Source organism: Bufo bufo, chromosome 1 (assembly GCF_905171765.1).
Source record: "Bufo bufo chromosome 1, aBufBuf1.1, whole genome shotgun sequence".
NCBI classification, from domain to species: Eukaryota; Metazoa; Chordata; class Amphibia; order Anura; family Bufonidae; genus Bufo; species Bufo bufo.
In genome coordinates, this window is record NC_053389.1 from 65,503,552 (window position 1) to 65,529,905 (window position 26,354).

The 26,354-nt window shown below is 51.2% G+C and overlaps 1 protein-coding gene across 1 annotated transcript in view; it reads right to left on the bottom strand.

Moving 5' to 3' along the window:
• Positions 1 to 15,430, bottom strand: part of KMT2A (lysine methyltransferase 2A) — a 121,107-nt gene extending 105,677 nt beyond the window's left edge. The window contains 1 exon segment of the mRNA XM_040425432.1: positions 14,741 to 15,430. Coding sequence (XP_040281366.1) covers positions 14,741 to 15,010 — 270 coding nt within the window. The 5' untranslated portion in view covers positions 15,011 to 15,430.
• Positions 15,431 to 26,354: the final 10,924 nt, after the last annotated feature.

Below are 26,354 nucleotides of genomic sequence, written 5' to 3' on the forward strand. Positions count from 1 at the left end.
TTTGGCCATATTCCCTGCCGTTTGCTTTATTTCATAAGCCACGTGCCCTTGTTCGGCAGATCTGTCCTGTCCACAAGATGGCCACTGATGGAGGGTCATGTGACCAGGAAAGGACCCCCATGTGATGTCTCCTCCAATCTAACACACAGTACAAGTGCAGACTGCAGGTGCAGTTTATGTGAATGGAGGAGACATCACATGGAGGCGATCTGTCACATGACCCTCCACCAGCAGCCATTTTATGGACAGGACCTCTGCGTGCACAGCACAAAAGACTTGGCAAGGGGACATGCCTTATGAAATGGTGCAGAATGATGAAGTGAAGGCAATGAAGAGAAGGCAGCGCTGGTACGAGTGCTGCGCTCTGTTCAAACAGCTGATCGGCAGCGGTGCCGGGACTCTGCTCCTGAAGATAGGTCATCAATTTAAAAAAAAGCGGACAACCCCTTTAAAGACACCATCCCTGTGTGGAGACTTGCTGGAAGTGCTCCATGGTCTGGAGGCTTATTGGCAATACTCCATGGGAAAACAATATACAAAGGGGTGACTCCTGAGACAAGAGAACTCTCTCACTGGCGCCACCTCTTGGAAGTGGCTCACTAGGAGTCAAACTGACTTTTTAGCAAGGCATGGAATGTCAAGGAAAAATAACTGGGCCATTTAGCCATCCACAGAGAGCTGTTTCGGGGTGCTTGCCCTTGATTAGTACAGAGTAGGATTTGGGCGGGTACCAGGTCTCCTTAAAGAGACCAGCCCTGTGTGGAGACGTACTGGAGGTACTCCATGGTATAGAAACTTATTGGCAATGCTCCATGGGGGAAAAAAAAATACTAAGAGGTGTCTCCTGAAGAGGAGCAGGCACCCTAAAACAGCTGGATATCTGACCTGGCTATTTTCCCTTGTGGTATTCCAAGGCTTGCTACAAAGTCGGAGTTTGTCTCATAGGGAGCCTCTTCCCATAGGTGGCGCTAGCGAGATGGTTCCCTTTTCTCAGGAGACACCTCTTTACACCAAGCATGTACATGTCCTCTGACGCAGGTCAGCATACCGCCCACCCCTGCCTGGGTATTACAGGATATGACAGTACAGGTCATAAAATAGCCACTGACGTGACCGCTGACCCTCCTCCACAGGGCGACATTCATCCCCCTTCCCTGCAGCACATGCATGTCAGTGAAGATCACACCCTGTCCTGTTCTTACTGTGCAGGAAACACATCACCCCATGAATAATACAGTCTTCTTGTATTGAATACAGAAAAATTACCGCACGACTACACTCATCCTGATTGTGGCTTCCAGCCGGGTAATCCCCTTGCAGCGAGAGAAAAATACCCATGTAACACAAGGTAAAGATGAGGAGGCAGCAACCAGAACTGCACCAGTCTGTCCTCTGCTACCCGTCAAGTTATTCAGCACCAACATATTCCATAGAACTGTACACAGGTCTCATATCATATATATTTATATCGCTACCTATGAGCACTGGGGGGGCAGCTCCGTGAAGGCTAAAGGTCAGAGTGGGGGCGATTTAGAAGGTTCTTATGCCATAATACGCTAGTGTATGGTATTCCTGAACCTTACGTACGAAGCGGACAATCTTTTTAAAGGGGTTGTCCAGGATCCAATCAGCAGATTTGTTGTGGTGCCAGAACCCTACAGCTCCGTGCAGTATTCACGTGCCGCAGTTGCTAGCTCCGTCCACTACAAAATCCTGTACCACCCCTTTAAGGAAAGGTGTAATGCAATCCCAATTGCATGTGAATCTGGTTCCAACAAAGTTCCAAAAATCCAACACAAAATATCCCCCCCAGTCAATGGAGCGGATCCAGCACATCCGGCGCACAAATCTGAGGGCAAGCCTTGGATTTCTACTGCGGATCCTGTAGTAAAAGGTGTGTCGGATATGCAGCTTATAAGGCTGATGTGTGTGAACATACCCTGACTGTATAGGAAATGTTCAGTAATTAAAGGCCTATCTGGAGGTGATGATGAGTTGGGCACGTAGGCGTTTATGCTAGCCGGTGAATCCCAGTTTGCCCATACATTTGAATGGAACTACTAGAGCCAGTTCACATAGCGGATTTGGTATATTTTCTATCTCGGTTTTTTTATATGGAAGCTGCAGATGCACTCATAGTTTAGCCCCATTAAAAGGAACTAAACGGCAAGCCGCACAGCGTACAGAACGTGAGTGCGGTCACGGCGTTAAACCGCAGCCGCATGAAGTGCAGTATGGCTTCCCATGGGGGGTAGATTCAGCCCAGCTTGGCGGTGGCTTTTTGGCCTGGAATCCACACCAAATTCCAGACTCCATGTGAACAGCACCTTAGAAGTAGGTCACGAGTATACCTAGTGCCCCATTCCAAAAGGGTGTCCTTTATAGCACAGCATGTGGTTTTATTTGGCAACATCATTGTATACCTACACAGGTATAAATCTGAAAACTCTCCCGGCCTACACCTCCGGTGGGTGGCTCGAGCAGTATGGGAACAGAGCCTCGGCCAGGTCCAGCTCTCCATGTTGTCCCCGCCATACTCCCGGGTATCAGAATACACTTTCTTAGTGTCCCCTTCTTGTAGTTGTACTGTCCGACCTGTAAGGCTGGGTTCACACAGGTCAGTTGTGTGCGGAATGTTTCACGCATTGGCTGCCCCCCCGACACCGGATGTTTTTATCGGCGCAGTGGGAGAAGCAGCAGCAGCGGTACGGGGACCTGGAGCGGCACGGGGAGCAGGGTAAGTATATTCCGTGTGAGGGGCCCGGCATATGGAGGGGCAGTTTATAGTTTCAGATAACCCCTTTAAAAGAGGTTGTCTCACTTCATCAAATGGCATTTATGATGTAGACAAAGTTCATACAAGGCACTTACTAATGTATTGAGATTGTCCATATTGCCTCCTTCGCTGGATTGATTCATTTTTCCATTGCATTATACACGTCTGGTTTCCATGCTTATGACCACCCCGCAATCCAGCAGCAGTGGCCGTGCTTGCACGCTACAGGAAAAAGCACTGTCCTGTGTGTCCTGGCCACCAAAAGCTGGCACTTTTTCCTACAGAGTGCAACCGCGGCCACCACAGCTGGATTTCAGGGTGGTCATAACCATGGAAAAATGAATCCAGCCAGCAAAGGAGACAATATGGACAATCACAATACATTAGTAAGTGCCTTGTATTAACTCTCTCTACATGATAAATGCCATTTGCTGAAGTGAGACAACCCCTTTAAGAAAGTACGAGACTGGATTTACTTCACCTAAGCACTAATCCACTCTTTCTGCATTGCTAAAAATGATGTCCCATGCCCCCAGCTCTCAGGGCAGGTCCCCTGGTAACCGCAAACACCCAACTTATCACTGCAGGACCCGACCCCTAGTTCCCCTGTACTACTGACTACCCTTAGTAATAGTTAAAAGGGGTTGTGTCACTTCAGCACTTACTAATGTATTGTGATTGTCCATGTTGCTTCCTTTGCTGGCTGGATTCATTTTCCCATCACATTATACACTGCAGTGGTGGTAGTGCTTGCATACTACTGAAAAAGCACTGGCCTCCCTGGTGGTGAGGACAAGAGGAGCGCACGGCACTATCATCATATGACCGTCCGCCACCATGCGCTGTCCAACAGGAGCGGTCTGCGACTGCTTCTGCAGGGAAAGGTGGAGTCCGATCAGATTTCCAAGAGACCTGGCATCCACATGATGTCAACTTTATTGGTGCTTTGTGTTTATATGGCGCCATTACAAAGCGCTTCAAAAATTAGGGAATTAGCGAACAGAAAGACTAAACTGCTAATGGAGAGAGGACTCCGCCATTAAGCCGACATGTTAGAGAGGATGCGCTCACTGCGCCTGGCGTACATGCTCCACTACATACCGTATATAGCAGGCATGCTCAACCTGCGGCCCTCCAGCTGTTGCAAAACTACAACTCCCACAATGCCCTGCTGTAAGCTGATAGCTGTAGGCTGCTCGGGCATGCTGGGAGTTGTCGTTTTGCAACAGCTGGAGGGCCGCAGGTTGAGCATGCCTGGTATATAGCATAGATAGAGTCCACAGAAACCAGTCCAGCTGGTCAGACACTGCCAGTTACTAGAAGTTTGGGTGCACCCTTTATAGCTGCCCTCTGTAACTGTGCCTTCTAATATAAGCGGTGGAGAACGATGAGAGGAGGACGCAGCGAGAGGCCACATCATGTGCTGTAATAAGAGCGCTGCTCCTCCTTCCGTCTCTCACGTGTTTCCAAACAGTGACACAGCAATCTGCACAGCGCCCGAGACTACTGCTCACAGCACAGAGAGCATGCAAAGCCGCACATACCGGGTTCTATCTGCATGGTTCCCGCCTGCCCGGCCCACTAGTAATGGGCACATTTCTCACATATGCCAGAAAAACAGACTGTGGGGCCATTCAGAAAAGTCATCGCACTGAAGCGGAGCTGTGAACCTCGAGCCAAAATGTGCTACTCGTAATGACTGGCTGCAGTATCTGGTGTCTTTCTGGCAGAGGCTCTGGTCTAAGCCCACTGCTACAAAATAGCCTTAAGCGGCTTGTCCAGAATTGTATATTTTATATTTTTTTTTTTAATTCCCCCTCACCCAAATTTATACTTACCTGCTCCCTGCTGCTACGGCTCCCGGTCCACACATGGACACTGCAACTATCCTCTGGACCCCCCACTGATCTATCCTCTGGACCCCCCACTGATCTATCCTCTGGAACCCCCACCCATCCTGAGGATAGGTCATCAATATAGGAAACCGGACGACCCCTTTAAGCTAACTCACCTGGAAGTTAATGTAGAGAGCAGGACGCATGCGCGGTCGCCTCGCGCCCCCCCCCCCCCCCCCCATTCATTCACCGCCTAACCAAGCAGGATGGTGGTCAGGGGACCCCTATTCTGGAGACAGGTGCAGATGCCAGAGGTTAGACCCACATCTGTCAGGCATTTATGGCACATACAGAAAGGTGGGAATACTTCCTTAAAGAGAAGGTCTTATTATATCACTTAGGGCTCATTCACACGGCCGTATGAAAGGATCCGCACCCGTTCCGCAATTTTGCAGAAGGTCTGCGGATCCATTCATTTCTATGGGCCCTCAAAAGATGCGGACTGCACACCGTGTGCTGTCCGCATCCATTATCCCGTACCGCGGATCCGCAGAAAAGATAGAACATCGCGGACAAGAATAGGCATTTCCTATTATGGTTGCGGCAAATTGCAGAACGCACATGGCCGGTATCCGTGTTTTGCGGATCCGCAAAGCACTACGGCCGTCTGAATGGGCCGTTAATAGGAAAATGGAGTGAAAATCATTACAGTGGCCATTACAGCTCTTACTGGCATCGTCACTGTCCAAATGACAGAACCGCTGGTCCTGCAGCAGTAAACCCCCCCTACCCCTCAAGCATCTTTCATCATAACTGCATGTTATATTGTTCCTCTGTTATTCCACCTGGATATTCAGGAGTAAAGTGACAAATGAGTACTACCATTCCTTTTATCAAAAGGTGTGTGTCCCTAAAAAAGGCAGCACTGACTAGAGACACTCCCAACCAGTAACACCCGCGGATCAAGTTATTCATAAAATTTGTAATAGCACAATATAGAATTCTAAGAGTAAATGCTCCAGAATGGATATGCTATGACTAAGGCTAGTTTCACACTAGCGCTTTTAGACAGCCTGCCGGATCTCTCTGCGTTTTGGCACTGCCGGAAGCTACCGTATCGCTGTCTGGTCCCATTCACTATAATGGGTACGGGCGGAGATCCAGCTGCAACCTGGCAAACATGCGCGTAGCGGTTTTCAGCAAGTTTGCCGGATTGCGGCCGGATCACTGCCAGTGGTTTTTGCACTGGGAATAGGTACCACTTCTTGGTCTGTACAGATCACTTTTCATCATAGGCAGGATTACAACGACAGGTATCACCTCTATGAATAGATAACACAGGATCCACCATTCACACTTGGTTATATCACAGCTTATCTACTCCCTCCTCACAGGTGCATGCCTAGAAAACTCTCCCATAGACATCAATGACGTCTCTTCGCAGTCCGTTTGTCGGCCTCATCTCCTCCCCGGACCCGAACTGTATTACAGAAATGTATGATAGTTACTCTCTATTTGATCACGGCTCACATCTTCATGTGCGTACACTGCAATAGCCCCACAAATCAGATACGAACTGACTGTAATCACTATGACAGTCAGTTCTGGTGAGGGGACCAGGGGTCGCCCAGAAGATGCAATCTTCACACAGACCGCGTTTCCCGAACTGATCAATGTTGTGTGCATGAGCCCTTAAATTGTGCAAGTAACCCAGCTTTCCTAGGCCAGGACCCTGTAAACCAAATCTGCCTAGCTACGGCACTATTTAGGAGTGAGGAGAAGGATCTATGTTAGTAGATTTAGTATTCTGCGGCAGTGATGGCCAGTTCGCCAGCGAACACATGCGGGCTGCCATCTTTAGTAAGGTAGACTCACCCGTCTAGCGATGCACAGGTAAGCCCTTACCTGTGCCGGGAGCCGGTCTGAAATCAAACGTAATCATCGGGAACAGGCAGTTCCGAGAACAGCCGCCGGGGGGCCTTCATCGAGCTGTTCTCTGAACTGCCTGCTCCCTGTGACTGCGTTTAATTTCAGACAGGCTCCCGGCACAGGTAAGGGCTTACCTGTGCATCGCCGGACAGGTGAGTCTACCTTACTAAAGATTGCAGCCCGCATGTGTTCGCTGGCGAACACTGAACTGACATCACTGTTCTGCGGTCTCTTTGTCAAAGAGCTTTCCCGAGACCCTGTAAGGCAAATCTACCTCGCTCATGGCACTATTTAGGACAGGGGAGGGGCTTTGTCTTGTTAAAAGTAGTAGTCTGCAGTCTATTTTAGCTCCACATGGTTGTAATCCATCTTTCCCAGGACCCTAAATGGCAAATCTGTTTAGCTAATATGGAACTATTTGGAGTGAGCAGAAGGATTTATTTGGGTAGACTGCATTTAGCAGTCCCTATAACTTATTACCCAGCTTTCCTGAGACCCTAATTGACAAATCTGTCCATCTATGCTACAGCAAGGAGGATTTATCGTGCGGATTCTTACTCTGCTTCTCCAAAGCTCCGAGCTAGCAAATCCAGCCAGGTATTCTACAATACTGGAGCGGATTTATAAATTCACAAATAGGCTGATCTGGCATTCTGTAGTCTGGGAAAGCTGGGTAACAACCTCTGCGGGGTGGTGATGAGCCTTCATATATTGTGTGAATCTATCATATAGAACCAGGGAAACGTAATCTGTTGTCACTAATGCAGCTCTACAGTCTTGTCACCCACTATTACCAGAACCCTGAAGAGCAACTTGGTCTAGCTATATGATGGGATTTATCACTACATAACTAGGCAAATTTGGAATCCAGCAATCTGGGAAAGCTGGGTAAGGCTTCGTTCACATCACCGCTCAGCCTTTCCCTTCTCCTGCTCCCTTTAGGGGCAGGAAAACGGAAATGACGGATTTGGCACATAACTGAGCCGAACGGAGCCCACGGGCCCCATAGACTATAATGGGATCAGTTAGGTTTCCGCTCAGAAGAGCGGAGACAAAAGTTGTGTATGCAGGACTTTTGTCGGCTTCAAAAATCTTCTGAGCAGAAACCTAACGGACCCCATTATAGTCTATGGGGCCCCGTGGGCTCCGTTCGGCTCAGTTTTGTGCCGAATCCGTCCTTTCCGTTTTCCGGAGAATGGAAAGGCTGAACGGTGATGTGAACGAAGCCTTAGAGCCTCTCCAGAGATGTAATGGAGGCCACACTTGGTAAATACATTCTGTACACACTATATCCTTAAATCTAATATCAAGCATGAATATACATAACATATGTAGCCTGGTCTCCAGCATAGCTCTACACGGTACCCAGCTTTTCAAGGCCGCTGAAAGGCAAATCTGTCCAATAATGCAGTGAAGGGCAGAATTATCACAGTACAATATGTAGGCACTACAGCTGCTGGTACAACTAGTACTATGGCTGGCATTGTAACAGATATTTTGTATGGTTAGTAACTAGTTAAAAAAAAAAAAAATTATATATATATATATATGGCTCATGTGCACTAACATCAGAGGGGAGAGAGGGAAGGGAGAGAAGACACAGCTACAGCCTGAGAGCACAATACACTGATGTGCGGTTATACATGTCATGGTCTGTAACAGTGATATCGGACAAAATAAGAAAAATAAGGAGATAATGTTACATTTTGTTGTTTGTTTGTTTTTTGGGCTTGGATGATACGTTCAGTGTTCTTTTCAAAGTGTAAGCTTACAAAGCCGCACTTCAACTGCAGCAACTTTTACAGGCCGAAAGCGGTTTTCCAAAAGTTATCCTCAGGATAGGGCATTAATATCTTGCTTGATGGGATACGTCTCTCAGCACCCCTGCCGATCAGCAGTTAGAAGGGGCCAAAGTGCTAAGTCTATGGTGTCGTGTCCATCTTGGTCCCAACTTAGGCCTTCCTGCAACATTATTCCCATTCAAGTGAGTGTGACTGATCTGCAATACCAAGTGCAGCCACTATACAATGTGCGGCGCTGTGATCAGTATCATGAGGAGGCTCCAGCGCTCAACCCCTTCTAACAACTGATCGGCAGGGGTGTTGGGATTCTGAACCCACCGATCAGATATTAATGACCTATCCTGAGGATTTAAGTCTGGTTTAAATTAATGGCTATACGGCAATGCAGCTCTCAACAACCTGTGAACCAATGACGATCACATATTTCACCAAAGTCAAAAGGACATGCCATAAGTGTTTGGTGTTGGTCCAACCACTTGTCCACAGGACAGGGGATAACTTTTAGATCGTGGGGGTCCTACCGCTTGGACCCCCACCGATCGAAGGAGCCCTGTACCCTCTGAAATGTACGGAGTGGCCGATCAAGCATGCATGCGGCCACTTCATCTATGTGGGAATTCCAGCGATAGCTAAGCGCTGTACTCCCATAGAAGTTTATGGAGCGGCTGCACACATGTGCAACCGGCCGCTCCGTTCATTTTAGAGGGGATGCAGAGGGTAGGTGCCCCTGTTCTCCTGATCAGTAGGGACCCCGGCAGGAGAAGCCCCAACAAATATAACAGCTATCACCTGTCCAGGGGATAGGGGATAATTTCTAACAGCCGGAATACCCCTTTAAGGAGCAGGCAGGCAGAGGCTCGGTAAGATGCGGGTGTCAGTTTACACAAAATGCATCATATAAAGCAAGTTACTGTGATGGTAACCCGGACAAGTGAGGTGAGTCATACTTCAATTTACTGTATGGCCCCACATTCCTGGAAGTGGCCGCGTGCACCGGACAAGCAGAATCACCGGACATAGCGGGCCGAGGTAGAGAGTCAAACCGCATTACAAAGGTGGAGGACAGACAGAGAAAAAGGTGGCAGAGGAAGACAAGTGGACAGGAAAAAAAGTACAACTATGGCAAGAAGTACAACAAAGGGTTTTCTGAGATCTTTTTACTAATGACCTCTGGAAAGAGAGGATGCAGCAGCCATCCCTCGTCCCCATAGAGCGGAGGTGATGTGCGAGAGAGAGAGAGAGAGAGAGGGGCAGAGGGAAAGAGGGCGAGAGAGAGAGAGGGGCAGAGGGAAAGAGGGCGAGAGAGAGAGAGGGGCAGAGGGAAAGAGGGCGAGAGAGAGAGAGGGGCAGAGGGAAAGAGGGCGAGAGAGAGAGAGGGGCAGAGGGAAAGAGGGCGAGAGAGAGAGAGGGGCAGAGGGAAAGAGGGCGAGAGAGAGAGAGGGGCAGAGGGAAAGAGGGCGAGAGAGAGAGAGGGGCAGAGGGAAAGAGGGCGAGAGAGAGAGAGGGGCAGAGGGAAAGAGGGCGAGAGAGAGAGAGAGGGGCAGAGGGAAAGAGGGCGAGAGAGAGAAAGAGGGGGGGAGGGAAAGAGGGCGAGAGAGAGAGAGAGGGGCAGAGGGAAAGAGGGCGAGAGAGAGAGAGAGGGGCAGAGGGAAAGAGGGCGAGAGAGAGAGAGAGGGGCAGAGGGAAAGAGGGCGAGAGAGAGAGAGAGGGGCAGAGGGAAAGAGGGCGAGAGAGAGAGAGAGGGGCAGAGGGAAAGAGGGCGAGAGAGAGAGAGAGGGGCAGAGGGAAAGAGGGAGAGAGAGAGAGAGAGGGGGAGAGGGAAAGAGGGCGAGAGAGAGAGAGAGGGGCAGAGGGAAAGAGGGCGAGAGAGAGAGAGAGGGGCAGAGGGAAAGAGGGCGAGAGAGAGAGAGAGGGGCAGAGGGAAAGAGGGCGAGAGAGAGAGAGAGAGGGGCAGAGGGAAAGAGGGCGAGAGAGAGAGAGAGAGGGGCAGAGGGAAAGAGGGCGAGAGAGAGAGAGAGAGAGGGGCAGAGGGAAAGAGGGCGAGAGAGAGAGAGAGAGAGGGGCAGAGGGAAAGAGGGCGAGAGAGAGAGAGAGAGGGGCAGAGGGAAAGAGGGCGAGAGAGAGAGAGAGAGGGGCAGAGGGAAAGAGGGCGAGAGAGAGAGAGAGAGGGGCAGAGGGAAAGAGGGCGAGAGAGAGAGAGAGAGGGGCAGAGGGAAAGAGGGCGAGAGAGAGAGAGAGAGGGGGAGAGGGAAAGAGGGCGAGAGAGAGAGAGAGAGGGGCAGAGGGAAAGAGGGCGAGAGAGAGAGAGAGAGGGGCAGAGGGAAAGAGGGCGAGAGAGAGAGAGAGAGGGGCAGAGGGAAAGAGGGCGAGAGAGAGAGAGAGGGGCAGAGGGAAAGAGGGCGAGAGAGAGAGAGAGGGGCAGAGGGAAAGAGGGCGAGAGAGAGAGAGAGGGGCAGAGGGAAAGAGGGCGAGAGAGAGAGAGAGGGGCAGAGGGAAAGAGGGCGAGAGAGAGAGAGAGGGGCAGAGGGAAAGAGGGCGAGAGAGAGAGAGAGGGGCAGAGGGAAAGAGGGCGAGAGAGAGAGAGGGGGGCAGAGGGAAAGAGGGCGAGAGAGAGAGAGAGGGGCAGAGGGAAAGAGGGCGAGAGAGAGAGAGAGGGGCAGAGGGAAAGAGGGCGAGAGAGAGAGAGAGGGGCAGAGGGAAAGAGGGCGAGAGAGAGAGAGAGGGGCAGAGGGAAAGAGGGCGAGAGAGAGAGAGAGGGGCAGAGGGAAAGAGGGCGAGAGAGAGAGAGAGGGGCAGAGGGAAAGAGGGCGAGAGAGAGAGAGAGGGGCAGAGGGAAAGAGGGCGAGAGAGAGAGAGAGGGGCAGAGGGAAAGAGGGCGAGAGAGAGAGAGAGGGGCAGAGGGAAAGAGGGCGAGAGAGAGAGAGAGGGGCAGAGGGAAAGAGGGCGAGAGAGAGAGAGGGGCAGAGGGAAAGAGGGCGAGAGAGAGAGAGGGGCAGAGGGAAAGAGGGCGAGAGAGAGAGAGGGGCAGAGGGAAAGAGGGCGAGAGAGAGAGAGGGGCAGAGGGAAAGAGGGCGAGAGAGAGAGAGGGGCAGAGGGAAAGAGGGCGAGAGAGAGAGAGGGGCAGAGGGAAAGAGGGCGAGAGAGAGAGAGGGGCAGAGGGAAAGAGGGCGAGAGAGAGAGAGGGGCAGAGGGAAAGAGGGCGAGAGAGAGAGAGGGGCAGAGGGAAAGAGGGCGAGAGAGAGAGAGGGGCAGAGGGAAAGAGGGCGAGAGAGAGAGAGGGGCAGAGGGAAAGAGGGCGAGAGAGAGAGAGGGGCAGAGGGAAAGAGGGCGAGAGAGAGAGAGGGGCAGAGGGAAAGAGGGCGAGAGAGAGAGGGGCAGAGGGAAAGAGGGCGAGAGAGAGAGAGAGGGGCAGAGGGCGAGAGAGGGGCAGAGGGAAAGAGGGCGAGAGAGAGAGAGAGAGAGAGGCAGAGGGAAAGAGGGCGAGAGAGAGAGAGAGGCAGAGGGAAAGAGGGCGAGAGAGAGAGAGAGGCAGAGGGAAAGAGGGCGAGAGAGAGGGGCAGAGGGAAAGAGGGCGAGAGAGAGGGGCAGAGGGAAAGAGGGCGAGAGAGAGGGGCAGAGGGAAAGAGGGCGAGAGAGAGGGGCAGAGGGAAAGAGGGCGAGAGAGAGGGGCAGAGGGAAAGAGGGCGAGAGAGAGAGAGGGGCAGAGGGCGAGAGAGGGGCAGAGGGAAAGAGGGCGAGAGAGAGAGGCAGAGGGAAAGAGGGCGAGAGAGAGAGAGGGGCAGAGGGAAAGAGGGCGAGGGGCAGAGGGAAAGAGGGCGAGGGGCAGAGGGAAAGAGGGCGAGGGGCAGAGGGAAAGAGGGCGAGGGGCAGAGGGAAAGAGGGCGAGGGGCAGAGGGAAAGAGGGCGAGGGGCAGAGGGAAAGAGGGCGAGGGGCAGAGGGAAAGAGGGCGAGGGGCAGAGGGAAAGAGGGCGAGGGGCAGAGGGAAAGAGGGCGAGGGGCAGAGGGAAAGAGGGCGAGGGGCAGAGGGAAAGAGGGCGAGGGGCAGAGGGAAAGAGGGCGAGGGGCAGAGAGAAAGAGGGCGAGGGGCAGAGGGAAAGAGGGCGAGAGAGAGAGGGGCAAGAGGGAAAGAGGGCGAGAGAGAGAGGGGCAAGAGGGAAAGAGGGCGAGAGAGAGGGGCAAGAGGGAAAGAGGGCGAGAGAGAGGGGCAAGAGGGAAAGAGGGCGAGAGAGAGGGGCAAGAGGGAAAGAGGGCGAGAGAGAGGGGCAAGAGGGAAAGAGGGCGAGAGAGAGGGGCAAGAGGGAAAGAGGGCGAGAGAGAGGGGCAAGAGGGAAAGAGGGCGAGAGAGAGGGGCAAGAGGGAAAGAGGGCGAGAGAGAGGGGCAAGAGGGAAAGAGGGCGAGAGAGAGGGGCAAGAGGGAAAGAGGGCGAGAGAGAGGGGCAAGAGGGAAAGAGGGCGAGGGGCAGAGGGAAAGAGGGCGAGGGGCAGAGGGAAAGAGGGCGAGGGGCAGAGGGAAAGAGGGCGAGGGGCAGAGGGAAAGAGGGCGAGGGGCAGAGGGAAAGAGGGCGAGGGGCAGAGGGAAAGAGGGCGAGGGGCAGAGGGAAAGAGGGCGAGGGAGAGAGGGGCAGAGGGAAAGAGGGCGAGAGAGAGAGAGGGGCAAGAGGGAAAGAGGGCGAGACAGAGAGGGGCAAGAGGGAAAGAGGGCGAGAGAGAGAGGGGCAAGAGGGAAAGAGGGCGAGAGAGAGGGGCAAGAGGGAAAGAGGGCGAGAGAGAGGGGCAAGAGGGAAAGAGGGCGAGAGAGAGGGGCAAGAGGGAAAGAGGGCGAGAGAGAGGGGCAAGAGGGAAAGAGGGCGACAAGGGGCAGACTGGAGCAGGACGGGCAGAATAACGAGGGCAGACAATAATAGACAGAAGATTAGAATACAAGTGATAAGCAGCAAAGTCTGAAAAAATCCTCTTCTCCATATAGAAAGAAGACCCCCCCCCAGTTCAAAGACTCAGACAGCAGCTGCTCTTCTGCCGCCAAAACAAAGCCCCCCTCATCATGTCCCAGGCACAATAAGCGGTGCCCAGCCCACACGCACCACTCCTCCTATGTTTACAACATGCAACTCCTCATATGAAAGGAGCTGCAGGGCTCCCTTATATCCATGACACCCTCTATGGGCGCACAGACTCCTAGAAACCGTACCCCCCCCCCCTCCCCCCAGAGCTCGACATAAACAGACGGTATGGGGGACACACCCCCCTGAGTAACGGGAGATCAACAAAGACGCACACCGAGTGACAGGCGCCCCCTCCATGCACTTCCTCAAAGTGCGACACACGCGAAATACCAAACCTAACCCGCTGTACCCCTGACACCATCAACGAGATCCACCACCAATGCCCCCCAAGCCCCTAAGGGAGATATGTGCCCCCCTCCCATCTGCACGCAGAGCTCAAGGAGACCACCAGGGTGGCATACAATAGGGGAGGGGGGGGGGGTGAACCATAAGCTGGATCAGATTTCTGTGTGGGCATCAGGTAGGTACAGAGAACGCCATCAGCTCTGGAGGTAAGTGTGTGTTCACGATGCGTGTGTAAGAGGCGGACACACCCCCTTACGTTTTCAGCAGTGCCATCTACCCACCGCTCTGCTGCAGCACATGCTTCCTCCGAGGGCACACACCACATACATTAGGAGGGACGACACGCAGGCGAGATTATATAGTGACAGGGGTGGCACACCACACCCCTGCTGGCACCTTGGCATGTCTATCTGCCATGCACCCATCCATGCCCTCATGTGTGACACGGTGACCCTGAAAACACCCAGGGCATGTATGTATGCCACCCCAATCCTGCCCCCCCCCCCCCCTTCCTCTTCCAATGACCTGGCATCACTCAGCGGTAATGGCTATGGGCATTCGGGTTGGCACAGACTCGTTATGTAACACACAGGTAGGAAATGCCTCCTGTGCCGCTTGGCACCTTGCACACATGGGGGGGTGCATTTGCTTATTTGCTTGCACTGTGCCACCCTGCGCGCCAGATGTGTGACCCTCCGTGTCATGCGTGCCACCATCCACACGCTGCATGCCCAGGAGGCTTTAACCTGCAGTGCCCATCAGGCAGGACTCAAGACCTGGCACCATGCTGTAGTACCACCTGCAAGCACCACGCATGCCAGCAGTGCCACCCTCATGCCCTGTCATAGGCATCCTGCTAGGAGCCCTGCTGCAGACAGGTGGTGGGCACAGCAGCCTCCATCATACATGGGCACCCACCAGTCACACACCCCTCTGCCCCGCACCCCACACAATGACACCCACTGCATCCAGCCCACCCCGCCCCCCACACCCCCAGACAACATGTCCCCCCTCCGTCAGCCACCCTTCCTCACCCGTTTCCTCCTCACCTCTCCGCTGCTGCCTCCGGACACGTCCCTGAACCGTCTCAGGTTGCTCCCAATCGCTATGGACACTTGCAACGCCGCATCAAATCCAGGACCCACCACCCCACAGTTCCCGTGGCCCCCGGGGGCCAAAGAGGCTCCATACGCAGTACCCGTACTGCATCCGGTGACGCTGACATCCTCCCTCAGCACGGCTGCCAGCCTGTGTTTAGCTCCAAGTCTCCGGCCGGTCCCAGGCCGAGCTGGGAACCGCCACCGACAGCTGTGCGCCATTTTGTGTCCTGGGATCTTATTATCACCGCGGGCTGGAGAGCAGCAACAGCACTGAGCGGGGCCGGGGGAGGAGATTAGGGAACCCCGGAACCTGCACAGCGCATGACATTTACGTCTGACCGCTGGGTGTCAATATAGCGCACTCAGATTGAGGGGAAGGCTGAGGGGGCGGAGCCCAAGAACATGATTTCATACATAACAGCAATTGTAGCAATAGCATCGCATTCTGACTTATACAGAGGCCCGGGTTTTGGGAGGAGTTGCTGTCCGGGACATGGATATTGTTATTTTTACTTGTATATTAGCACATTTAGTGACATAATCCCATACAGTACAAATTGGAGGCCAATAATATGGTTCAGTGCAAAGCATCCCCCTAAAAAATGATTAAAAAAAATTGTTGAAAGTTTTTTTACCCTATATTTTTTTTTTTTACTTCCACCGCACTCTGTGGTACCTGTCTATACTCACCCCATCTCCCTGACAGCCTTTTCGGGCACCTGGGCTTCCTTCTCTTGTCTGTAAACTTCTGGATGGACTGGGTCAAAGAAATGTGCTGCTGCAGCCAATGACTGGCGACAGTGGGGACGTGTCCCCAAGCGGCAGGTGACCCAGCAGTGACAGCAGAGGGACCAGAAAACTAATAAATGGAGCGGCGAGTATGGCGTTATGGGATGGAAATGTAAAAGTAAAAAAAAAATAATGAAAAACTCCTTTAAGAACAAAATGTATAAGTTATAGGGGATAACTAACTGATTGGTGGGGGTCCCATTCCCCCCATCTGATGTAGCGCCCGTCATTCATTCTCTATAGGAATGTTAGAAAAGGGCAGAGCGCTGTACGTGGCTATTTCCAGCGCTCCCATAGGGAATGAATGGAGCGGCAGTGCTTATGCATGCACTCCATAAGAATGGGGGAACGAGACCCCCATTCTCAGGATGAGTAGGGGTCCCAATGGTCAGGCCCCCAGTGTTCAGCTAGATTTTCCCCATCCTGGGGATAGGGATGATGTCACAAATGGGAGGAGTCAGATCAGCAAGAGGGTACTGTTTTGGGGGCGGGGCGTTGTGGAGGTCACAGTTAAGGGGGCGCAGTGTTGTGGAGGTCACAGTTAAGGGGACGCAGTGCTGTGGAGGTCACAGCTAAGGGGGGGCGCAGTGCTGTGGAGGTCACAGTTAAGGGGGGCGCAGTGCTGTGGAGGTCACAGTTAAGGGGGCGCAGTGCTGTGGAGGTCACAGTTAAGGGGACGCAGTGCTGTGGAGGTCACAGTTAAGGGGACGCAGTGCTGTGGAGGTCACAGTTAAGGGGACGCGGTGCTGTGGAGGTCACAGTTAAGGGGACGCAGTGCTGTGGAGGTCACAGTTAAGGGGACGCAGTGCTGTGGAGGTCACAGTTAAGAGGGCGCAGTGCTGTGGAGGTCACAGTTAAGGGGGCGCAGTGCTGTGGAGGTCACAGTTAAGGGGACGCCATGCTGTGGAGGTCACAGTTAAGAGGACGCAGTGCTGTGGAGGTCACAGTTAAGGGGGCACAGTGCTGTGGAGGTCACAGTTAAGGGGGCGCAGTGTTGTGGAGGTCACAGTTAAGGGGGCGCAGTGTTGTGGAGGTCACAGTTAAGGGGGCGCAGTGTTGTGGAGGTCAGAGTTAAGGGGGCACAGTGCTGTGGAGGTCACAGTTAAGGGGGCGCAGTGCTGTGGAGGTCACAGTTAAGGGGGCGCAGTGTTGTGGAGGTCACAGTTATGGGGGCGCAGTGTTGTGGAGGTCACAGTTAAGGGGGCGCAGTGTTGTGGAGGTCACAGTTAAGGGGGCGCCGTGTTGTGGAGGTCACAGTTAAGGGGACGCAGTGCTGTGGAGGTCACAGTTATGGGGAACACTGTGCATATCTTTTAACCACACACGTAACATTAAATGAAATAGAGGAAAATATACCCATCGAAGCACCAAATTTGCTATATAGATACATCAGGTGCTTAGCAAGGTTTTAGACGTCTCTGCGCTCTCTAGGACATACCGTTCTTAGGATATCCACAAAAAAAGCTTTTATGGCCCCATCACATGACCTGTATTAGCCACTAGAAGCTCATAGGTCCTTCATTCAATTCCTAACTGACATAGACATGGTCACATGTGTAACACCCCAGAGTGGTGCTACCACTCCTTCACCCTGCTACTATCTCTAATGGGCTAACCAAATGTCACTTTATGCATTTTATTCCAGGTCCTCCACACTGTGCATTCCTAATCTGTTTGCAACTATGTTCAAATGTAATGTGCCTGGTTCACCAGCAGATGGCAGCAAATATGGCAGAGCTATCTTAGATAGAGTGGAAGCTTCCAATCCATTCTAAACCCCCTCTGTGGAGAAGTGGGCTAGTCCCACTTCCTGCAGGAAGGGTGGGGACCAGTTTCTAGTTAGTCTAGCTTACCCTCTGCTAAGGGAAGGGTGTGCAGGGGCACGTCTCTGCTGGACGTGCCCACGCCAGCCAGAGCACCTTAAGCTCTGTTGGCCATGGAGGCCAAAGCTTAAAGGGAGTCTGTCACCACATTTGAGCATATTAGACTGATCAAATAGCGTTATATGTGCCACCCAGAACTTAAAAACTGTACCTTTGTTGTATGTAACAGAGTTTTATTTTAGCCGAAAATGAACTTTTAAGATTCTGTAAATGCGCCCTCTCAAGTGCCCAGGGCGGCGTCTCAATCCTCCGAGCCCCAGGCAGCACCTCCTCAACGGCTCATAACCCCGCCCTCCGTGTGCCTCTGCCCGCCCGTTTACTCTCCTCCTCTCTCCTTTTCCACTGCGGCTGCGCGGTCAAATTCGTAGCGCAGTGGAAAAGGAGAGAGGAGGAGAGTAAACGGGCGGGCAGAGGCACACGGAGGGCGGGGTTATGAGCCGTTGAGGAGGTGCTGCCTGGGGCTCGGAGGATTGAGACGCCGCCCTGGGCACTTGAGAGGGCGCATTTACAGAATCTTAAAAGTTCATTTTCGGCTAAAATAAAACTCTGTTACATACAACAAAGGTACAGTTTTTAAGTTCGGGGTGGCACATATAACGCTATTTGATCAGTCTAATATGCCCAAATGTGGTGACAGACTCCCTTTAAAGCCTCAGGAGCCAGAAGGAAGGTTCCCTGGTATAACATAGAGTCAGACTACAAAGTGAAGTGCAGCATACGGAAGAAGCTGAGTTATACAGCCAGTACAGCAGACCAGAGATATAGCAGAGTGGAGTTTGCCTGCCAGTTTCATGCTAAAGCCTGTTGGAACCAAGACAAAGCCTGTAAGCCGTTTTGAAGAAACATTTACCAAAGTAAAGCTGCCATTGAACTTTATCTCAAGGTCTGGACTCAAGTTATTCTTTTATCCCTAAATTATTCCCCCTATCTATTGCTTTGGAGCCAAAGCCTGGGGTCCAGCGGTATCCAGGTAGGAGCACCGTGACACACATAAAGAGACATTTTAGGCCGCAACATATCACTCAGCATTTCCTACACCTGGGACGTGTTATATAGAGGGCCCTAGGGGTAGGTGCTTGTTGCACATGACCCGTATCGACCAATAGAAACTGACACAGTTTAAGAGCAGGTTTCCATAACAACCCAGCCATTTTTCTTCACTGTTACAGGGGTTGTGAATGTCACTGTTTTGGCCCACTGTGGGTGTCACTGTTATGGGGGTACTCTACATCTTAGTGTTATGGGAGTGCGGTGGATGTCACTATTCTAATTACTGTTATGGGTGACTGTAGAGGTCACTGTTATGGGGACACTGAGGAGGTCACTGTTATGGGGACACTGAGGATGTCACAGTTATAGGGGCACTGTGGAGGTCACTGTTATAGGAGCACTGTGGAGGTCACTGTTATTGGGGCGCTGTGGAGGTCACTGTTATGGGGACACTGAGGATGTCACTGTTATAGGGGCACTGTGGAGGTCACTGTTATTGGGGCACTGTGGAGGTCACTGTTATGGGGACACTGAGGAGGTCACTGTTATGGGGACACTGAGGATGTCACTGTTATAGGGGCACTGTGGAGGTCACTGTTATAGGAGCACTGTGGAGGTCACTGTTATTGGGGCGCTGTGAAGGTCACTGTTATGGGAGCACTGTGGAGGTCACTGTTATGGGGACACTGAGGATGTCACTGTTATAGGGGCACTGTGGAGGTCACTGTTATTGGGGCACTGTGGAGGTCACTGTTATGGGAGCACTGTGGAGGTCACTGTTATTGGGGCACTGTGGAGGTTACTGTTATGGGAGCACTGTGGAGGTCACTGTTATGGGAGCACTGTGGAGGTCACTGTTATTGGGGCACTGTGAAGGTCACTGTTATGGGAGCACTGTGGAGGTCACTGTTATTGGGGCACTGTGAAGGTCACTGTTATGGGAGCACTGTGGAGGTCACTGTTATGGGAGCACTGTGGAGGTCACTGTTATTGGGGCACTGTTGAGGTCACTGTTATGGGGACACTGAGGATGTCACTGTTATAGGGGCACTGTGGAGGTCACTGTTATTGGGGCGCTGTGGAGGTCACTGTTATGGGGGCGCTGTGAAGGTCACTGTTATGGGGGCGCTGTGGAGGTCACTGTTATGGGAGCACTGTGGAGGTCACTGTTATGGGGGCGCTGTAGATGTCACTGTTATGGGGGCACTGAGGATCTCACTATGGATGGAGCACTGTAGATGTCACTGTTATGGGGGCGCTGTGGAGGTCACTGTTATCGGGGTGCTGTGAAAGTCACTGTTATGGGGGCGCTGTGGAGGTCACTGTTATGGGAGCACTGTGGAGGTCACTGTTATGGGGGCGCTGTAGATGTCACTGTTATGGGGGCACTGAGGATCTCACTATGGATGGAGCACTGTAGATGTCACTGTTATGGGGGCGCTGTGGAGGTCACTGTTATGGGGGTGCTGTAAAGGTCGCTGTTATGGGGGCACTGTAGATGTCACTGTTATGGGGGCACTGAGGATCTCACTATGGATGGAGCACTGTAGATGTCACTGTTATTGGGGCACTGTGAAGGTCACTGTTATGGGAGCACTGTGGAGGTCACTGTTATTGGGGCACTGTGAAGGTCACTGTTATGGGAGCACTGTGGAGGTCACTGTTATTGGGGCACTGTTGAGGTCACTGTTATGGGGACACTGAGGATGTCACTGTTATAGGGGCACTGTGGAGGTCACTGTTATTGGGGCGCTGTGGAGGTCACTGTTATGGGGGCGCTGTGGAGGTCGCTGTTATGGGGGCACTGTAGATGTCACGGGGGCACTGAGGATCTCACTATGGATGGAGCACTGTGGATGTCTTTTAACATCACACTCAAACAAAAAAATGAAATAGACCCTTGCAAAGCCGAGTCATTCTGCTAGAATATAGAAATAGGGCTTTTATTTTACTTTTCAATATAATTATAAGAACTTTATTCACCTTTTTAGGGGACTTGAACCTGCAGTCTTGCTTGTACTACACACTGTAATACTCCTGTATCAAGAGAAAACAATGAGCTCTCAGATGCTGCAGTTGCTATTGACAGTGGCACCTGAAGAGGTTAAAGGGCTTCTGTCACCCCCCATTGTGCAATTTTCATTAGCCGACATTAGCTATTTGCTAATGTCAGCGGAGTGCAATCATACATGTCCTACCTTTGTCTGTGGCTTATTTCTTGTAAAAATCATACTTTCATCATATGCAAATTTCTTCACTACCAGCAAGTTGGGCGTGTACTTGCTGGTAGCCGCCGCATCTGCCGCTTCTAGACACGCCCCATCTCCTCTTTATAGACAGGGCCAGCGAGCGCTCTCCTCCTCCCGCTGGCCCCGTCTGCTGCTGAATTCCTGTGCTTTCGCCGTAACGTTCCTCAATCAGCGCAGGCGTCCTGAGTGAAGGACGCGCACTTGCCAGCTCCTTCCTCAGTGCGCCGATTACGTCACACTACACCCGGAAGATAAGACTGCCGATTATCGCTGATGCTGGCAGTCTTCTCTTCCTGGTGTAGTGTGACATAATCGGCGCAGGCGCACTGAGGAAGGAGCTGGCAAGCGCGCGTCCTTCACTCAGTACGCCTGCGCTGATTGAGGAACGTTACGGCGCAGGCGCGGGAATTCAGCAGCAAACGGGGCCAGCGGGAGGAGGAGAGCGCTCGCTGGCCCTGTCTATAAAGAGGAGATGGGGCGTGTCTAGATGCGGCGGCTACCAGCAAGTACACGCCCAACTTGCTGGTAGTGAAGAAATTTGCATATGATAAAAGTATGATTTTTACAAGAAATAAGCCACAGACAAAGGTAGGACATGTATGATTGCACTCCGCTGACATTAGCAAATAGCTAATGTCGGCTAATGAAAATTGCACAATGGGGGGTGACAGAAGCCCTTTAAACTTCTGGGATCTGAGTAATCTTCAATTTTGGCAGTAAGAGCAGGGTGCCATCCCTGTGACATACTATTATAGCACTAAGCAGGAAGGGGTTAACTTAGGCTTCCAGTCCTATAGAGAAGAGAAATCTCATATCCAGATCATGCTGTAGTTTTAAAAAAAAAAGTAAAAGAAAAGAAAAAAACATTGGCCTCAAAAAAATGCATCAAAATTCTTTTTATGTGCTCCTAACACCCCTCACCATGCATACATATGCCCCCAATACCTGTTTTTCATGTCTGAGCTTTCCTTCCCCCCCTGCCAGATCTGTTTACTTTCTCCCCTTCTTGTTTTGTTGAATACATAACTTTATTGATACACAAGCCTGGCTGCACTGCACAGTGATGAGTCACAGGCTGGCCACGCCCCCTCTTTGCTCTGTCTGCAGCAGCCACTCCGATAACTCCTGTGTCCCTGTTTCTACACCCAGACATAATTCTACTTCTCACAATCTCCAGAGTGTAATAAACAGCTGGAAGCAGCAATTACACCCAAACACATCTGTATCTAATCCTATCCTGTGTGATACAGCCCGCTGAGCTGTGTATCTAAACTCATCACTGACCGTCCACGGGCTCTTCCCTCACTATCTCCAGAGTGTGATAAACAGCTGGAATCGGCAATTACACCCAAAAACATCTGTATCTAATCCTAACATGTATGTGAGCCTGATACACAGCCTGTTGTGTGTGATACTGCCTGCTGAAGTGTGTATCTAATCCCATCTTCTATGATGCAGCCTGCTGAGCTGTGTATCTAAACCCTTATGCACACGACCGTATCCATTTTGCGATCCACATTTTTTGCAGTCCCATTGAGTCCTATGGATTTGAGGTCCTCATTTTGAGGACCAGAATAGGACATGTTCTGTCTTTACTGGAACCGATATACGGATGTAAAAAACACACTGATGACGTCCATGTGCTTTCCACATCAGTATGTCAGTTCTGCGAAAAATAGAACATGTCCTATTCTGGTCCTCATAATGCAGATCTAAAACCCATAGAACTCAATGGGAATGCAAAACAAAATGTGAATCACACACAGACAGTAACCTTATTTAGTGGATCCGCAACTTGAAGACCTCAAAACCGAAACGGTTCTGTGCACGAGCCCTATCACTTATTCTCAGCGCCCATAACAGTGACCTCCACGGTGCCCCAACAACAGTGACGTCCACGGTGCCCCCACGACAGTGACGTCCACGGTGCCCCCATGACAGTGATGTCCACGGTGCCCCCATAACAGTGACGTCCACGGCGCCCCCATGACAGTGACGTCCACGGTGCCCCTATAACAGTGACATCCACAGTGCCCCCTGTTTGCCATCCAGTTCCCCTGTTTGCCATCCAATGCCCCTTTGTGCCATCCAGTGCCCCCTGTTTGCCATCCAAAGTGCCCCCATTCTTCCATCCAAAGTGCCCCCATTCTGCCATCCAGTTCCCCCCCTGTACCATCCAGTGCCCTCATTGTGCCATCCAGTTCCCCCATTCTGCCATCCAGTTCCCCCATTCTGCCATCCAGTTCCCCCCTTGTGCCATCCAGTGCCCCCTGTTTGCCATCCAGTGCCCCCTGTTTGCCATCCAGTGCCCCCATTCTGCCACCCAGTGCCCCTTTGTGCCATCCAGTGCCCCCTGTTTGCCATCCATTTCCCCCTTGTGACATCCATATCCCCCTTGTGACATCCATTGCCCCCATTGTGCCATCCAGTGCCCCCTGTTTGCCATCCAAAGTGCCCCCTGGGACATGCACAGCATAGTGATCAGCCTTTGTGGCTGACCGTTATGCTGTCACTCCTGCACAGCACTTACATCGCGCTGTGCAGGAGTCCGTATAGGCTTCACATAGAAGCCTGTACACTGCAGAGAGCGGCTGGCAGTCCCACGCATCCGCACTATGATTCAGCATAGTGCGCTGGCGTTGTAAGTGAAGACGGCCGGGCGGAGCTTTCTTTTGCAGGAGGCAGTGACGTCAAAGAGAAGACAAGAAGAGAAGAAGGCGGAGACTCACCGGAAGACAAGAAAGCCCGACAGGAGCAGTCATGTGACCGGGTGGTGGATCTTGGAAGCGGCTGCGCTGTGGGAGGTAAGTATGTGCTCAATAATCTTTCCTCCACAGGTTAGCTTTTAATCCAAAAAAAAAATGTTAAGCCCGGAGAACCCCTTTAAAAGTGAAGGGAAAATTATAAAAATGTAGCGCCTTTTTTATTTCTGTATTGACTACAGCTAGCACCTGCCTGCAGGAATGCAGAAGAAAACCCCTGGAAAAAACGCCTTAAATAAATTTGGCATTTTCCAAAAAAATGAAGCGCTATCTATGAAACCACCCTCAGGCTGGTGCTACATGGTGATAGTGGACGTGGTCGCACAAAAAGCCAACAGGTCTGGATTTCTGCCGACATTCATGGGGTTTCAATGTGACGTAGTGGTGCAGTCTTATGTTGTGAGACTTCATGTCACCGTCTAGCCCTAGAGTTAGTCTTTTTTAATTCTAGGGGTTTCAGGGAAGCTACAGGTACATCTCAATAAATTAGAATATCATCGAAAGGTTAATTTATTTCAGTAATTCAATTCAAAAAGTGAAACTAATATATTCTATAGATTCATTACACACAGACTGATCTATTTCAAGCGTTTATTTCTTTTAATGTTGAGGATTATGGCTTACAGCTAATGAAACCCCAAAAGTCAGTATCTCAGAAAACTAGATTATATAAGACCAATTAAAAAAAGATATATTTTTTTATACAGAAATGTTGGCCTACTGAAAAGTATGTACAGTATATGCATTGAGTACTTGGCCGGGGCTCCTTTTGTATGAATTACTGCATCAATGCAGCATGGCATGGAGGCGATCAGCCTGTGGGACTGCCTAGGTTGCTTTCATATTGGCCTTTAGCTCATCTGCTCGAAATGTTCCAATTTTGTCATCTTCTCAGTCAGTCATTAAAAGGTATCAACCACTGAGGAATCTCATTCTTTTTTCATCTGGCAGACGGCTGCACTGACTTTGGACTTGATATAAGACAGCGGACCAACACCAGCAGATGATATGGCTCCTCAAACCATCACTGACTCTGGAAACTTCACACTGGACCTCAAGAAACTTGGATTGCGTGCCTCTCCACTCTTCCTCCAGACTCTGGGACCATGAATGAAATGCAAAATTTACTTTAGGACTCATGCACACGGCTGTTCTATGCATTGCGGTCCCCAATGCACGGGCAACATCTGTGTCTCCTTGATCCATCCACACTGCAAAAAAAAATATAGAACACCAACGGAAAGCCCACGGAGGCATTCCATTCCACATCCATGATGTGGTGCAAGAACAGCCGCAGTCCACTCTTTGTGAATCTCAAATTCTTGAATAGCCTTTTCTTGACAATTCTTTTATTGCATTGTACTCATTTTGAGATAAAAAAAAAATTTTCAATTGGTCTGTATTAAAAATATGGCATCCTTTTTTTCTGTACAGAGCTGACATGCTCTAGTAGTACCCTTTGGATTTTCAGCTTTTTACCATCAGACCAGGAGCAGAAGGACTCCTTATCTCTGCTCTCTGACCTCCTAAACACTCATAGCTCTGTTCTTATCTTATTGATAAGAATGTGGCTTAAGAGACTTCAGGTTCCGGCACTGTCACAGCAAGTGGGGATAAGAGGAACACCAAGTAAACAAACAACAACAGGTAAACAGACTAGGCCCCAAAGCTAGGGAGGAGGGAATGGTAACCTCCTAACAATCCCTGAGCCTCTCCCTGACTGCTGACAGTATGAGCAAGTCCTGATGATGAACAAACTCATACGCTGAAACCTAAGCCCTGCTGACACTGTAGCAAACCCTAACCTAGGGAGAGGGGAATGAGACAGTCAGAACCTTCCACCGTGAAGGGACCAGCGTCTCCCTGAGACCTAGCAGCAACACACGCACAAAGGAGAAAACAGGAGGACTTAGCTTGAGACGAGCGGGAAGTAGAGGATCCACAAACAACCAGTATAGAACTCCAGAAGGAAAATATCAACCGCAAAGTTAGCAGTAGGAGACGGACTTAAATAGAGCCTCTTAACCCGTAGAGGACATGCACGGCGCTACCGGACGTGACCCAAGGACCAGCGTCGTATGGCGCGAGGTCCGCCGGGCTCTGGGTGACAGGCAGCCATGCCGGGTAAGGGCAGCATCGGCTATTTCGGCCCCCCTGCAGCTCCGTGCGCTGCGATTGGCCGATCAGTAAAGACGAAGTGAAGACATGTAAGCTACGGGGGGGGGGGGGGGAGTTCAGGGGGAGGTGGCTGGTGCTGAACTGGTCAGCACCGGTCACCTCCGTGGTGAGGCAGGGGACACCAGTGTTTTGGGTCCCCTGCCAGCGCTATAGCTGCACAGGAAAGGGCAGAACCTCCCTGCATGCAGCCATTCTAGCTGGTGACTGCATGCTGAGAGGTTCTGTGCTTCTCTGTGCTCGATCTGCTGGGATTTGTGGTTCTACCACAGCTTTCACTGACTTTACTGCTCCTGTCTAGAAGAAGAAGAAGAAAAAGATCTGGCACATCCAGATCCCTAATCCATCCCCCTTCCCAAGTCCTTATCCCTGTCCCTATCCCTCCTCCCCCCTCTTCCCCCCACACCTCCCGTCCGATTTTGCCTGCGGCGAATACATTTAGAAATTTTTTGTCACTTTTATATAAAAAATAATCCTGCTCTGCACCACTTTTTCTGTGTGCGAGCTGTGAACTCCAAGTGCTGATCAGTCCATACTTCACTGTTCAGCACCTGGGCTCTTTTTTTTGTGGCACAGATATATATTTTTTTCATCTGTCACCTTTTTTTTTTCTCTTTTTTTTTAGGAAGTAATAGTTAGAATTATATATATATATATATATATATATATATATATATATATATATAATAAAGAAATCGGACTGCACTCCAGTTGA